The sequence below is a fragment of the Lotus japonicus genome, chromosome 1, assembly GCF_012489685.1.
Source record: "Lotus japonicus ecotype B-129 chromosome 1, LjGifu_v1.2".
NCBI lineage: Eukaryota > Viridiplantae > Streptophyta > Magnoliopsida > Fabales > Fabaceae > Lotus > Lotus japonicus.
Window position 1 is genome coordinate 127,927,032 of NC_080041.1, and position 13,423 is coordinate 127,940,454.

A 13,423-nucleotide genomic window follows, 5' to 3' on the forward strand; every position below is an offset into this window, starting at 1 on the left:
CCTGTGGAGGTGGATCCCATCTTGGCTAGGGATTTGTTAGCCTTGTAGTTTTCTTTTCTTTATTGTTTATTTTTCGATATACAAAAAAAAAACCATAAAATGGAGGATCTGAATCTATATATTACTACTTTAACCTTGGGGCCGCTTTGGTATAATTTTTCCTTTTTATTATTTGCCCTCTCTTGCTTTCTTGCCACCAAAAAAATCCAACTCTTTATTCGCCTAAACAATGAACTCATCTTTTAGAATTAGTTATTCATGCCTTAGTTCCTTAGGTGCGATAAATGAGACTTTAATTCACTTCTATACAATATTATTGGGAAGTATCAAGCAACACTCCAGGGACCTCCTAGCACTTCTCTTGATGGTCCAAACTGAAATGATACGTTCTTATAAAAACCCTTGAAAACTCTATTTTGTTTTCTAGATAGTGTTCAAACTAGATCAAAATGGTTGCCAAAAGTGTGTTTTCCTCTAGTGTTCAAATTGAACTTAAGCCGTGTAAAGACGAACTACACAATTTAACCGATGATAACTTGGAAGAATAATGCTTCGGTGAGAACTGATCAAAATTCATACACTTGGCATCTCTATGAAGCTCAAACATGACAACCACTTTAGAACGTCAATACGTAACTTGCTCTTAGGCGTAGATAAGTGCTTCTTTCCTTGTAGGTGCTTTGAACTTTAGATGTGCCTCACGACTTTGATGTGCTTTGAACCTTTGGTATGCTTCTTGGTTGGCATGACATCGGATGAGCCTAGAAGTTTGAATCCAGCTTGACCTTGAGAACCTTGTTCTCTTGAAATCACCTTCAATTCGAACCTGAACTTATGTCCCTTAACCTTGAATACTTCAATCTTTTAACAATCAACTTCAATTCATGAGTATGACTTCAAGTGGGCCTAAACACTTTGGCTTTATACTAGCTTGAAACTTTTGACGTTTAAGAATTCCCTACAAATTAACTTTGTGAATTTATGCTTGTGTTGGTCTTAGACCCTATATTATATTCAATAGAATTCATCAGGCACCTATTATATATGCGCGCAATAAAACCATTCACTTCTATCTCATCTTGGGGTTAGGTCTTCAAATTTTCTACTGAAACCTTCTCTTGTGCTGAATAAGAGGGTTTCTTCTAACTTAACTAATTTTAAAAAAATTTAGTAATGTTGGGTAACAGTTGGGCATTCTTATTCGATCGCATAATGGTAGATAGTTCTTGCTTCCAAGTTTCAATCAAAAGCTTTTATAATGAGAAATCAGCATCTGCATTAATTAACAAATGAGTTACTTCAGGTAAAGCTGTAAAAATGAATTCTTAATCAGTAAACAATTATTTTTTTAACCAAAAGTTATACATATTTCCTCAATTTCCATAATATTCTCTCGGTCAAGTGTATATAAATAAATATAAAAGTGGTCATTGAAAGTGTACTTGCGGCTATCACGTATAAGGCACCTTTATACATATTCTTCAGAAAATTGAGAAAAGACAATAGCTAGAGCCAATCATCAAGCAAAATGGGTTTGGCTAATGCTAGCTCATTTGTCGTATAAGAATGTTGATCAATTGAATCTCATTTTCTGACAAATAAAAATTTGGTACATGGGGGATGATAGTGTCTTATATGGGGAAAAATAATGAACCATGTAGGCCATTAAGGGAACCTAATGTAATTAAAAATTCATAATTCAAAACCGCCCCCATCCTCTTGCTTATAAAGATGGTGATGAATGATTATGATTTGCACAAAGCATAGCATAGAGCCAGAAACAACCAAAAATTCTAAAAGAGTAAAAGACTAACAAACCCCAACATGACTGGTTCTGGATCTCCCTGTGGAGCCTGCAAATTCTTGAGGAGGAAGTGTGTGAGAGGTTGTGTTTTTGCACCTTACTTTTGCCATGAACAAGGTGCTACTCATTTTGGAGCCATTCATAAGGTCTTTGGTGCAAGCAATGTCTCAAAGCTCCTTGCTCACATCCCTGTGAGTGATCGTTGTGAAGCTGCAGTTACCATCTCATATGAAGCTCAAGCTAGACTTCAAGATCCAATTTATGGTTGTGTTGCTCATATTTTTGCACTTCAACAACAGGTTTATTCCTCTTTCATGATGAGTTAATTACAAGCAAAAGCAATCTCACTATTTAGTTGAAACCCTAGCTGGTTTGTGCTAATTACCAGAGTCACTATATTGTAAAAGAAATTAGGTTTCGGATATTCGCATAGCGCAAACACCCCACAAACACCCAAACTTAAAAAGAAAGAGAATAAAGAGAAATAAATTTGATGTATATATATGATGAGAAGCGATAAGAAGAGAGATAGAGAGAAAACTTTGTTGCCTGTGGAATGCGTAACTATTTGAATGTCTAAGTATCAGGAGACTAACATATGCACTTTTTGCTTTGATCTTTGTAGGTGGTAAATTTACAAACACAACTGGCTTATCTCAGGGAACAAGCAGCTCATAGATGTCTTAATACCTCAGCTGCTGAAAACTCTAATGAGAAGTACCTTGGAAAACCTACTAATTTTACTTTGCCCCAAGATCTTCAAAGTTGGCTCCAGATGGAAAATTCCAACATGGGTGGTCCTCAATTTCTTCCAAACTTGTCCACCAATTCTTCAACAACACAATATTATGGGAGTACTACTCTCTTGGACCCTAACCTTGTTGGGATCTATGAAAATTCAGGATTAACCATGGAAGAAAGCATCTCAGTTTCTAACTTTGATGAGAGTTGTAGCTCCATGTCCTATGACATGCAAAAGCAATGGGCCTTTCATGAAGTGCATAACATTCAGTAAGTGGATTTTGGTTACAGTCAACAAGCTTCAGGAAAGATCTGAATCTGCTTGAAAGAATTGGTGAAGATTGCACTTTATCAATTTTGAATAACTTCTACATTTATGCAAAAAGAATGCACTTTTCAGATGCCATAAATAAGCTTAGGAAGCCTAGCTAGAAGTGTTGATATATGAATTGCAATGGAAATGGACCTAGTATATATATTTTTGTTTAATCTAGTGTAATATTTGTATTTGGAAGAATAATGGTGTAATTTTTAGAGATGAATACTCTGGTTTTGTATGAGCTAAAATGGGTTGTTTATGGATCTACCAGATATGCTAAGTTTTGACCTAATAGATAGAGTCACCAAATATACTTTTTCTGACATTTACTTTCTCAAATAAAATAGGTTTGCATTGCCAAAAACTTAGAATAAATTATAGAAGATGATAATCCCTAAGTAGCTGATATTTTTATTCAGAAACCCTATACTATAGAGTAAAGTACTTATATATATGGGAAATAAATAATCCCCAGGATGGAGGCAAGGGAACATATATACAGAGAGGACATGTTGCTCAGAGGAATTAATGCAACTAATTAAGTATATATGCTAGCCCCACCTAGCTACTCACAAGATATCTCCCTGAATGAATTTTTCTGGGCAGACAAGCCTGGTTGATCTATGAAACAGTGCATTTCCTCATATTTCCCCAATTAACCTGTGTTTTCAGCTACTAGCTATAAAAGCTATTGTAGTTCTACATATTTCATTACAATTACAGAACCTTAGTTTCCTTGATTTCTATAGAAGCTATATATTGAAGAAACATATATATATTAGCTGTGTTTGGCTAGTGTGAAACCAATCTTCTTTTTTACACTTAACTAACTGACTGAGATTTTTACTTCTCTGTTGTGCCTCTTGCCTGATATATATATATATATATATATATATATATATATATATATATATTCACATTTATAAATTTATATGTTTCTGTTTCTGATGATTAGCCAAAAATTAGAGATGAAAATATTTCAATCTCTAATTTCCTTACTATTTCACATCTATAATCAACAATTTATCTTACACTACCTCGGTGCATCCTGTGTATTTTCTGCTCTTAAATGGGCTGCTTGCAGTGCGTGTTTAAATTATTTCAGTTTGTAAAAATGTTTTTTTAATGCTTCGGAAAATAATACGAGAAAGTGAAAAATCTAAGGCAAGAACTTCTGAACTAGTGCTCCAATTTTACCTGGAAGCACATCTTTCGCGAAGCTAACTCAGTGGCAGATGTCCTTGCAAAAAATTGGTTATCATTGCTAATGCCTATGAAGATCTATGACAGTCTTCTTGATTTTTGCTACGTTCTCCTTAGGTTTGATTCTTGTAATACTCTCTTCGAGAGATGTTAGTTGGACGCTTTAAGTCCCGAAATTAACAAAAAAAAATAAACTGGAGCATCTCAAAATAAGAGTCTCCAAATCAAGTTGGGGGACAAGTAAGAAACGAGTACTACTAGGATTGAGCAAACAGACACTCAATCTAGCCAAAAAGTTTGCAGGGGCATTACAATTTCCTTGAAATCAGCTGAATGCTAGTCCTCCAATTTCTCCCAAGCATGTGCATATCTGACGAATGTCATTTAGGATTGATTGGAAGAAAACTTAGGCTAACTGATCCTCAAGAGAAGAGACCAATTCTGCACAACTCACCTCCCATATAACTTTCCTATAACCACATTCCCAAGCAAGTGAGATGCATTCTCGTAAAGCAGTTGCTTCTACGATAAGCGGGTTTCCTCTTAACTAAAACGACTTAATCAAAACCGCAGAACCAAGTACCATGGTAGTTCCGAACAAGGTCACCCCAACCCATGTTGCAACCATGGTACCTGGTTCAATTTGCTCAAAAAATTATTGAGGAACTAATTAAACCGCTCATAATTTAAACTAGATTGATAAAAAGGGCAATTAAGTTTAATTCTGAAAACTACAAAAGTTTTAATGTGGAATAAACCTATTCACTAATTTTTTTTAAAAACATTTGTTTCTATTTTCTAATTTTTCTGAAAATTTTAAAATTATATTAACCAGTATCTATCAGTGATGTGAAATATAAAAATTGTTGTTGGAAATTTTTAATGATAAATAAATTAAAATATAAAATCCTCATAAAACAATAGTTGTATTTTTTAAAAAACTTTATTGGAAAAAAATAGAAAATATTTACTGATAATTTGTCATATGTATTTTTGTACATCAATATTATCTCTTCGCTTCAAAATTCAAAGTTAAACTTTGCACTGGTATTTTGTCGTTAATACAAAAGGATGAGTTGTGTATACTTTAGGATGGAGTAATTGGATGATTTTTTAGTTCTATCATCTGTGCAGCATCAATTTTTTTTATCTTCAGAGTTTCAATTGTTGGGCTTTATCTTTTTATTTTTGGTCAAGTTGGGCTTTGTCTTTGAACAAAGGTTTTCACACCCCTTACTAAATTTACACACCCATTGTCTTTGAAAAGTTAAAAAAAAAAAACAAAAAATATGAGGTGTAAATAGTAAAATTGGGTGTGTGAAAAGTAATCCAGAAGCTTTTCTGAATTGTAAAGAATTAAACCTCCGTTATACTTATATGTATGGCTCATCCAGTAGTAGTTCTGCCTCTATTTCATATTTCTCATATAAAGGAGAAGGTTATAGAGACATATAATAGAGAAATTATAGATATTAAATGTCTAAGATACACGAACAAGTTTAATGCTTATGATGACGATGCATGATACTTCACAAATAAAAAAATATTTGTAGATGTTTTAATAATTAAAACTATTCATCAGTTTTATTTACTACTAAAAAAACAAACAAAAGATGAAATTGGGTTTGAAGAATGCGCTTATATACGTTGTGATGTACATAGAAATCAATAAAAGTTAGTGTTGACCTAGCCGACGCTAACCCTCAAGCCCCGCGAAATGGGTCTTACTCTAACACATTTGCCTTAGTTACAACTGACACTAAGTTGTTCGATAAATATAGCAACAAACATAAACTGATGCTAATACCACTGTGGTGAACGCTATGTTAGCCAGAAATCTTAGTGCCCGCCAAAGTCACCATTATATGTAAAAACAAGCCGAATTATGCGTTAGCATTGGCTTTGGGTAAGTCACTAGCTAAAATTGGGTTAGTGACTTACCTAAAGATGATGTTGACATTTATCTTTAAATGATAAATCATTTACCACTATTTTAGTGATTTACCTAAACTCCTAAAGCAGATGTTGATGCTCAGATTAAGATCTTATATGAAACATACTTTGGAGTTTAAACGTTTATCTTTACCTAAAGTTCACGTTGACGCCGATTTTACATCATATCATAATTTTACACTAATCTGTATCCAATTGTAATTTTCACTATGATGCTTTACTTTCTCACGCTTCAGCTAATTTCTTGTGCTCTGTTTCGAGTTTCTGCGTATGGTCCCCAAAGTTCTCTAACCAAAATGTTGAACAAGATCATCACAATTTACCATGGCACTCTCATCATATATCTTGTCCCTTAAGTACTCAAAGTATCACCTAATATTGTGTGTGCAGAACTCTGAGATCAAATTACATTTTTCGTTTATATATTTAAATGATTCATGAGGTGAACATTAATTAATGCACGCTTAGTTTTTTTAAATCGATCAAATTAGTGCACAGTTCACCAATAATTTATGAGTGACATGCAAGTTAATCATAAAATAGTTAATCACGACTAACACCCAAGTTTAACTTACTTGAAAGTACACGTGGGAGCTCACTTATGATCACTAGAAGAATAGCACTTTTCAAGAACCAGAAGATTAGTAAGGTTCTCTGTTTCTATCGGTTTATTATAATTACAATTGTTTTTGGACAAAGTCTAACGAACAGGCTGATTAATTAAACAAAACCAGAAAATATTTACTACAAACGAAAATTAATAGAATTTTATTTTCTAAATAATGATATTATTTAGTAAAATATAGTATTAACTATTAAGTAATGCTCATCAAGATACTCTTAACCTGATTAATTTTTTTTTATACATCGGAAAATAAACAACAACAAGAACAACTACAAAGCAGCAAAACGATCCCTCATAATGAGGGTTTCAAGCTCCATAGGCGGAGTATCTAGCAGACAAAGAGACAGTGCTGGGTTTGAAGCTCCTCTTTTGGCTAACCGGTCGGCAGGCATGTTACAATCACGGCTGAAGGCACTCAAAGAGACTCTCCACGGTCTATCCAAAAACTGAATAATATCATCCAAGATAGGGAGGAAATGTCTGCTGTCAACCTCTCCCAAGGATTTTAAAAGCTCACCACAATCCAAATTGCAAATCACATCTCTGAAGCCTGCATCCCAAGTCATTTGTAATCCTAGTTTCAAGGCCCAAGCTTCTGATAACAGTGGGTTCCCTCCTGCTTGGAAAGCCTGGAAACCTCTCACCCACTGCCCTAGCTCATCGCGCAGCAACCCTCCTGCCCCCATACAGTGCTCATGGCTTCGATAACTACCATCCACACACAGACTAACATTACCTGTTGGTGCATGGCAGCTTTCATCTACTGCAAAGCCACCCTGCTTCCGTCGGTTGAAGACCTCTATCCATGGCTTTTACGGTATCATCATGCTCATGGCAAATGCACCGCCATGCTTTGTGGAGGAGTCAAGGAGATGGTTCAAAAACCATATTGTTTCTCCACTTCCAGATTCCCCAGAGGCAGAGCATGAATTTCATGTCGTGCACCCCCTGAGCTTGTCGCGGCACCCAGTGTCTGTAGTCTTGAGCTAGAAAACCCGGCCACCTCAGGGCTCCTGCCATTCTCCAAATTTTTTTTTTATCATCATCGTACGTAGACGTGTCAACTCCCCGTGCTAAATTTATTCAATTTAATGGTTGTGGCAAATCAGATTATTGATTTTAAAAATATGGCCGAATGACTGTGTAATGCTTAATAATTAGGCTATTTATTTGATGTTATTATAGACTATGGGTTAAATCAAATTGTGATGTAGGCTTTGCATTCAATCCAGGAGACACTTTGCCCACTTGTATGAATACAAAATCATCATAAGTGTATTGATATTACAACTATATACATTAATTGGGATAGTAATGTTAGGTAAAACTACCTGTTCTTCAAATGGGGTCCATTAGATACTCACCCTAGCTAAGCTAAGGTTGTGCTTAATTATTTGCCTTTAAAATAATGAACTTTTTACTCATATTATTACATTTACCCTTATAACATAGAACTAGAGAGGAAAAAATAATAACACGTGTTATTAAGAAAATAGAAATATATTTTTTTTCCAACTTGATTTGGCATAGTTGGTTTGAAGTTTCGGGTTTAACTCTCACATCTCTATAGAGTGAGGGTTTGAACCATCATGCGCCTAGTAAGATTTTAGCTGGTGAGCACAACCTTCCTTTAGGAGATCCGTTGGAGTTCCTATCCATGAGTGAGGCTCTGCTGGCCTTCCCAGCATGTCACTCGCGCCTTACTTACCTGTAATTTGAAGTTTTTTTTATTCAACCATTTTATGTAACCAATCCCTAGAACATAGAAATGTACCGCTAAATTCTACATCAAAAATAAAACTTTATGCAGCAAATATGGGCAGGCTTAGGAGCACCTAGAACATAAAATGTACCGGTAGATTCTACATCTCAAAGCAGAGATAGTCTTCCGACTACCATAGGCATGGTAGCAAGGAAATGAACATGCTTGTAATTTTAATTTTCATTACGGTTGAATTTGAAAGAAAGCTCAAGTGGTAGGAGCTGTGGGACATATGGGTTGGGTAGGAGAGGTGTAGGGATCGATTCCTGACGAGTGCAATTTATTTTTTCGATATACTAAAAAATTTATAAGAAAAATCAGTTACATGGAATAAAAACAAATGTACGTATAAGATGAATAGTGTCTGACTCAAATAAAATTGTATCGGTGAGGATACATGTTATCCATAAAAATATATATAAAAAAATTGAAAAATCACCACTCTTAATATAATGATAAGTACTACTTTCTATATCCCCTGCCTTGCAAAAACAAAATCTAAAATAAAGATGCTTAATCAATGATCCCAAGGGAGCATTGCATTTGGATCTAAACTTGTAGAAAACGGAGGCATCTTAATCACTTTTGACTTGCATTTTCGCGTTTCCTGTTTTTTGCAACATAAAAAAATACCTCGATTGAAAACTTGAGGACTAAAAGTCTAAAATGGTATGATTGTGGCTCATGCATGATTTTTTTTGGTCCCTTTGTTGCTTTGCTTCTTTGTTTTCAGATTGGAACAAATAACAAACCATATAGTAGAAATCGAAGTTTGCCTAGATTTTCTTCATTAAATTGAAGTCTAGCTAGCTTCTAAAGAAACTGTTAATGCTATAAACAAACACCTCATGACATGAATGAGATTATTCACAAAAGTAGGATGAAGACAGCTTAGACCAGTATGTGCTTGTCTTTTAACAAATCCAAAGTAACCTAGATCGGGGTTCCCACTATATAAATAAAACAAAAAGTTCAACGTGTCACCATTCATTTATCATCTAGAAAGTTCAATTAAGCGTGTGGTTTGGTAAGTGAAAAAGATCTCCCAGTGAGGGAGGGGGGGAGAAGAAGAAGGACAACTCATAATTCAAAGGTACATCATCATTATTGAAGTTTGACAGGCAAAAGAAAATGCATAATAATTCATGACAACCTCAATTTTGTAGGCTCCTTTTTGCCATTTTTGTATAAGCCTGTCTATGTTTAATTGTAGTTCAAATTAAACCAAAAACCACATAATTTTCTGCATTGGAAGTTGATCCTTATTTATAATTTACTAATAACATGTTTGGATTAGCTTCTATTCCATTATAATCAATTTTGAGACATTGAAGCTACTGTAGAAGCTTTTTCAAAATTGATTCTGACTTCATAATTGTATAATCAATTATAGAAGATTTTCAAAGCTGTACCAACTTTAGCAGAAACAAACAGGAACACAAAAGATTACTGAGGCTGACTAGTCTAGAAAATTTTAATTTCTTTTGGATTGATGATCCACAAACAGAAAAGCCTAATGCTAGCTAGTTTAGGCTTACCATTTATGGCCATTTTTCTTTTTGACACTCTTATTATATACAACAGTACTAGCAAAAGATCACATCCTCTACAACATGAGTGAACATCCTCATCTTCATGTATGTTTGGAAATTCTTCTACAATTAATTCTAATATCAGAATCAATTTTAGGGAGAAACTTCAACAAGTAGCTTATGAGTTTCAGAATTGATTATAAGGAAGGAGTTGATCCATGCTATCAGTTCCTCATCATCCTGAGTGCCAATTCTTGCAGCTCCCCCAAGTCATTGTTGTTATGTGTTCTTTTCTTGGAACAAGCATGGAGTGAGAAATTATTTTCTCTGCTATGAAAATCTTGCATGTTATGATCAATGGAGTCAAGAGAGCTCTGAGGTGAAATGGGGTCCATGTTAGAGGGACAAAAAGGGTTCATTGGTTGGCCAGCAACATTCCCTGGCCAGTGATTCTCCATGTTCAGGTTCTTCTGCGCCAGCTGAGCCTTCACTTGCATTAGTTGAGCCTGCAAGCATGCCACCTGCATTATTCAAACAAAGAAAGGAAAAGGTTAGAAAATTCGAAGAGCCAATAAATTAATTAAGGTGATTAGAAAATTTGTTTTGTTTATTAATAAAATTGACTAGTGCATTTTTATATATATAGCCAGTGGTAGTAAATAACATTCTTGGACTGGCCCTTGAAGCATTAAAGAGGCCGAAAGTACGTAGACATGAAGCAAGAGAAAAAGACAGGAGTAGTGTGGTTGAATTACCTCATCCATTTTCCAAATTTCTAGAAAAATAAAAAATTAAGGAGAAGATAAGAGAGAAATTGATTATAAAGCTTTTGAAGAAAACTTGATGAATAAGAGCCAATTACTAGTTGATTGTTCCTGTAATTGTTTAGCAGATACATGATTCTAGCTTAAGAAACTCAGATGATGAGGCTAGAACATATAATACTTCATACAACCTCTTAAATTTTTGGAACAATTGATTCCTGACACAAGGTGAGAAGCAAACATACTATTAGCCCATGAATCATATTCTTTGCAATAAAAACGTATCATCAGCATGTTTGGATGTGCATCTGACTCACACTCTAAAGCACGTTATGCGAAAAACTACACATTGTAGCTTCTGATTCCCTAGATGTGGTTTTCAGAAATGAAACCAAACACCACTTCATAGAGGATATGAAGTTTAGAACTTTTTGTGAGCTTAATTTGGGATTATATGTGATCTTACCTGTTGTTGTAAGGCATAAATGTGGGAGACACAGCCATAAACAGGGTCTCTGATACGAGCTTGTGCCTCATAAGCGATTGTGACAACCGCCTCACAACGATCATGAGCTGGAATATGCAAAAGCAACTTGGAAACATTGCTGGCACCAAACACTTTATGAATAGCTGCAAATCTTGCAGGGCCTTGTTCTGAGCAAAAGTAAGGTGCAAAGATGCAATCAGCTGCACATTTTCTCCTGAGGAACTTGCATGCTCCGCAAGGAGAGCCAGAAGAAGCAGAGGCAGAGCCATTTCCAGATGATGAAGAAGAAGAAGAAGCCATGGTGGTGATGATAACAACAATGAATGAGGCTAGCTAGAGAAAGAGAAAGGAAAAGTGTGCTTGTTTAAGTGTTTGTGAAATTGTGATCAGTGTGGAAAGAAAGGAAGGTGGGAATAAACTTTGTAGGCACACGGACACACTAGGAAATGGTGCAAAAACTTAAAAACTAAAATCTGAGGAGAATTATGGAGTATGTGGGAGATTGAAATTAATGTTAGGGGAAATGGGACAGTGGGAATAAGGGGCTTAAAGGGTCTTATAGTAATAAAAAATGTTGAATGGGGGACATGGAGGGGGTTATGTGTTGGGTTCTAAGGAGACATTGCTTAATGGTAGATGTAATACGGAACTGGTTTTTCTAATGGGTTGGACCAAGTTAATGTAACTTGGACTGTTTCTTGTTCATCATGCCTATTTGTTTTTTGGTTTCTTTGGAACTTAATGAGTGTGTCCTTCTAAAAACAAAGTTTGTTTCATGAAAAGTGTTTATTGTGTTAAAAGCATAAAGTTATTTAAGTGATTGTAAATATTAAGGTTTAAGTAAGTTTTTAAACTTCCATTTTGTTCTAGCTGGCCGACCCAAATCGTCATAAGGTTCATTCTCGTCCTGGTCGCACCAAGGGATTCATAGTTAAGTTAAGTGAGTGTTGAGTTGATCGACCAAAACGATTAAAGCAAAACTTTAGTTGAACAAAGACGAATCGGTCAGGGTTAAAGATTCAATGACTACCCAAACATATATAGTCATCATCTCAAATTCCAACACAAGAGTTAAACTAAGGTTAAACGTGTTCATCACTTGTAAAACTGAGCTCTATAAATACATATTTGATCATTTCATAACTTAAGCATAACTCATTTGTTCATTAATGCTTTTTTTAGACTTTGAGTTTCTCCCGCTTTAATTTTAAACTAATTAAAGTGTGAGAGTGTCTTTTGTAAATACATCTCATGTTATACTCTAACGTGCACTCAACCTTGCACTGTCACATAGGTACTCTTAGCTTTTTTTTTTTTTTTTTGGAAGAACACATTAAGTGTCAAGTAATTCAACTAAATAATTTTTTGGTACAAGGGATTAGAAAAATTTAAACAAAACATTATTATAGTTATATAGACATGTTTAGTCAAATTAGGTGAGTTGAAAATTCATAGGGTAGCTGAAAGGTTATGATTTAGTGAGATGATGGATCTAGTGATATCACTATTAAAAATTCATTTACACGTGTATAGTTATTAAATTGATATAGTAATGCTTGTTAACGAGAGCACTCACTAATCACATAGCCTGTAATTGTAAAGGGTTGAGGGGTGGGTTTGGTTTAAGGTTAGTTTAGTTTAATTTGTTACCAATAATTTGATTGATTAGTTGCTTAATCAATTTTTTCCGCCGAACGCCGCACCTGGGAACTGCTGCTATTTGTCGCTTCCTAAAGTTTTTTTTTTTCAGTCTAATATTTTTTTGCCTAATGTCGCTTCCCAACACTGAACTAGTACTTAAGTACACTGCCACCTGCCAGTTTATAGATTTTTTTTAATGCAGAATTGTTTATAGATTTGTTCCAGTTATATTTTGATAATTTGATTGATTAGATTTATAAAAAGAATGTATATTGTGATACGAGGAGGGATCAAGTTATTTAATCTCCAAGAGTAACTCTTATCTTGTTATCCATGTTATAAAGTTAAATTATATATATACAAATAGTAGAAAATAGAAAAAATGTAAAAAATAATAATATAAAATCATTTATGTGATCTTTATCAAACAATTTTATCTTTTGGGGGAAGTGATCGTGTGATACAAGCAATTGGCATAACCAACATTAAAACACATTTATTGAATATTTATTCAATTATATTTGCACCAATTTGATGTCATAAGTATCGAATGCTCGCTACATCTCTCGATATCGAGCTCCTCAAGCTTACA

At 34.6% G+C, this 13,423-nt stretch overlaps 3 protein-coding genes across 3 annotated transcripts; 1 reads left to right on the plus strand and 2 right to left on the minus strand.

Annotated features, from left to right (window-relative positions):
• The first annotated feature begins 1,755 nt into the window (after window positions 1-1,755).
• LOC130732653 (LOB domain-containing protein 29-like) lies at window positions 1,756-3,134 on the plus strand. The gene is made up of 2 exons (XM_057584662.1): window positions 1,756-2,103; window positions 2,430-3,134. Exons 1-2 carry the CDS (start codon window positions 1,825-1,827, stop codon window positions 2,817-2,819), a joined length of 669 nt encoding a protein of 222 aa, XP_057440645.1. The 5' UTR covers window positions 1,756-1,824; the 3' UTR covers window positions 2,820-3,134.
• Window positions 3,135-6,914: 3,780 nt separating this feature from the next.
• LOC130724989 (uncharacterized) lies at window positions 6,915-7,331 on the minus strand. The gene has a single exon (XM_057576254.1). The coding sequence runs from the start codon at window positions 7,329-7,331 to the stop codon at window positions 6,915-6,917; it is 417 nt and encodes a 138-aa protein (XP_057432237.1).
• Window positions 7,332-9,804: 2,473 nt separating this feature from the next.
• LOC130730547 (LOB domain-containing protein 16-like) lies at window positions 9,805-11,747 on the minus strand. Its single transcript, XM_057582586.1, has 2 exons — window positions 11,170-11,747; window positions 9,805-10,460 (listed from the first exon to the last, which is right to left on the minus strand). The coding sequence occupies exons 1-2, from the start codon at window positions 11,488-11,490 to the stop codon at window positions 10,164-10,166; spliced, it is 618 nt and encodes a 205-aa protein (XP_057438569.1). The 5' UTR covers window positions 11,491-11,747; the 3' UTR covers window positions 9,805-10,163.
• Window positions 11,748-13,423: the final 1,676 nt, after the last annotated feature.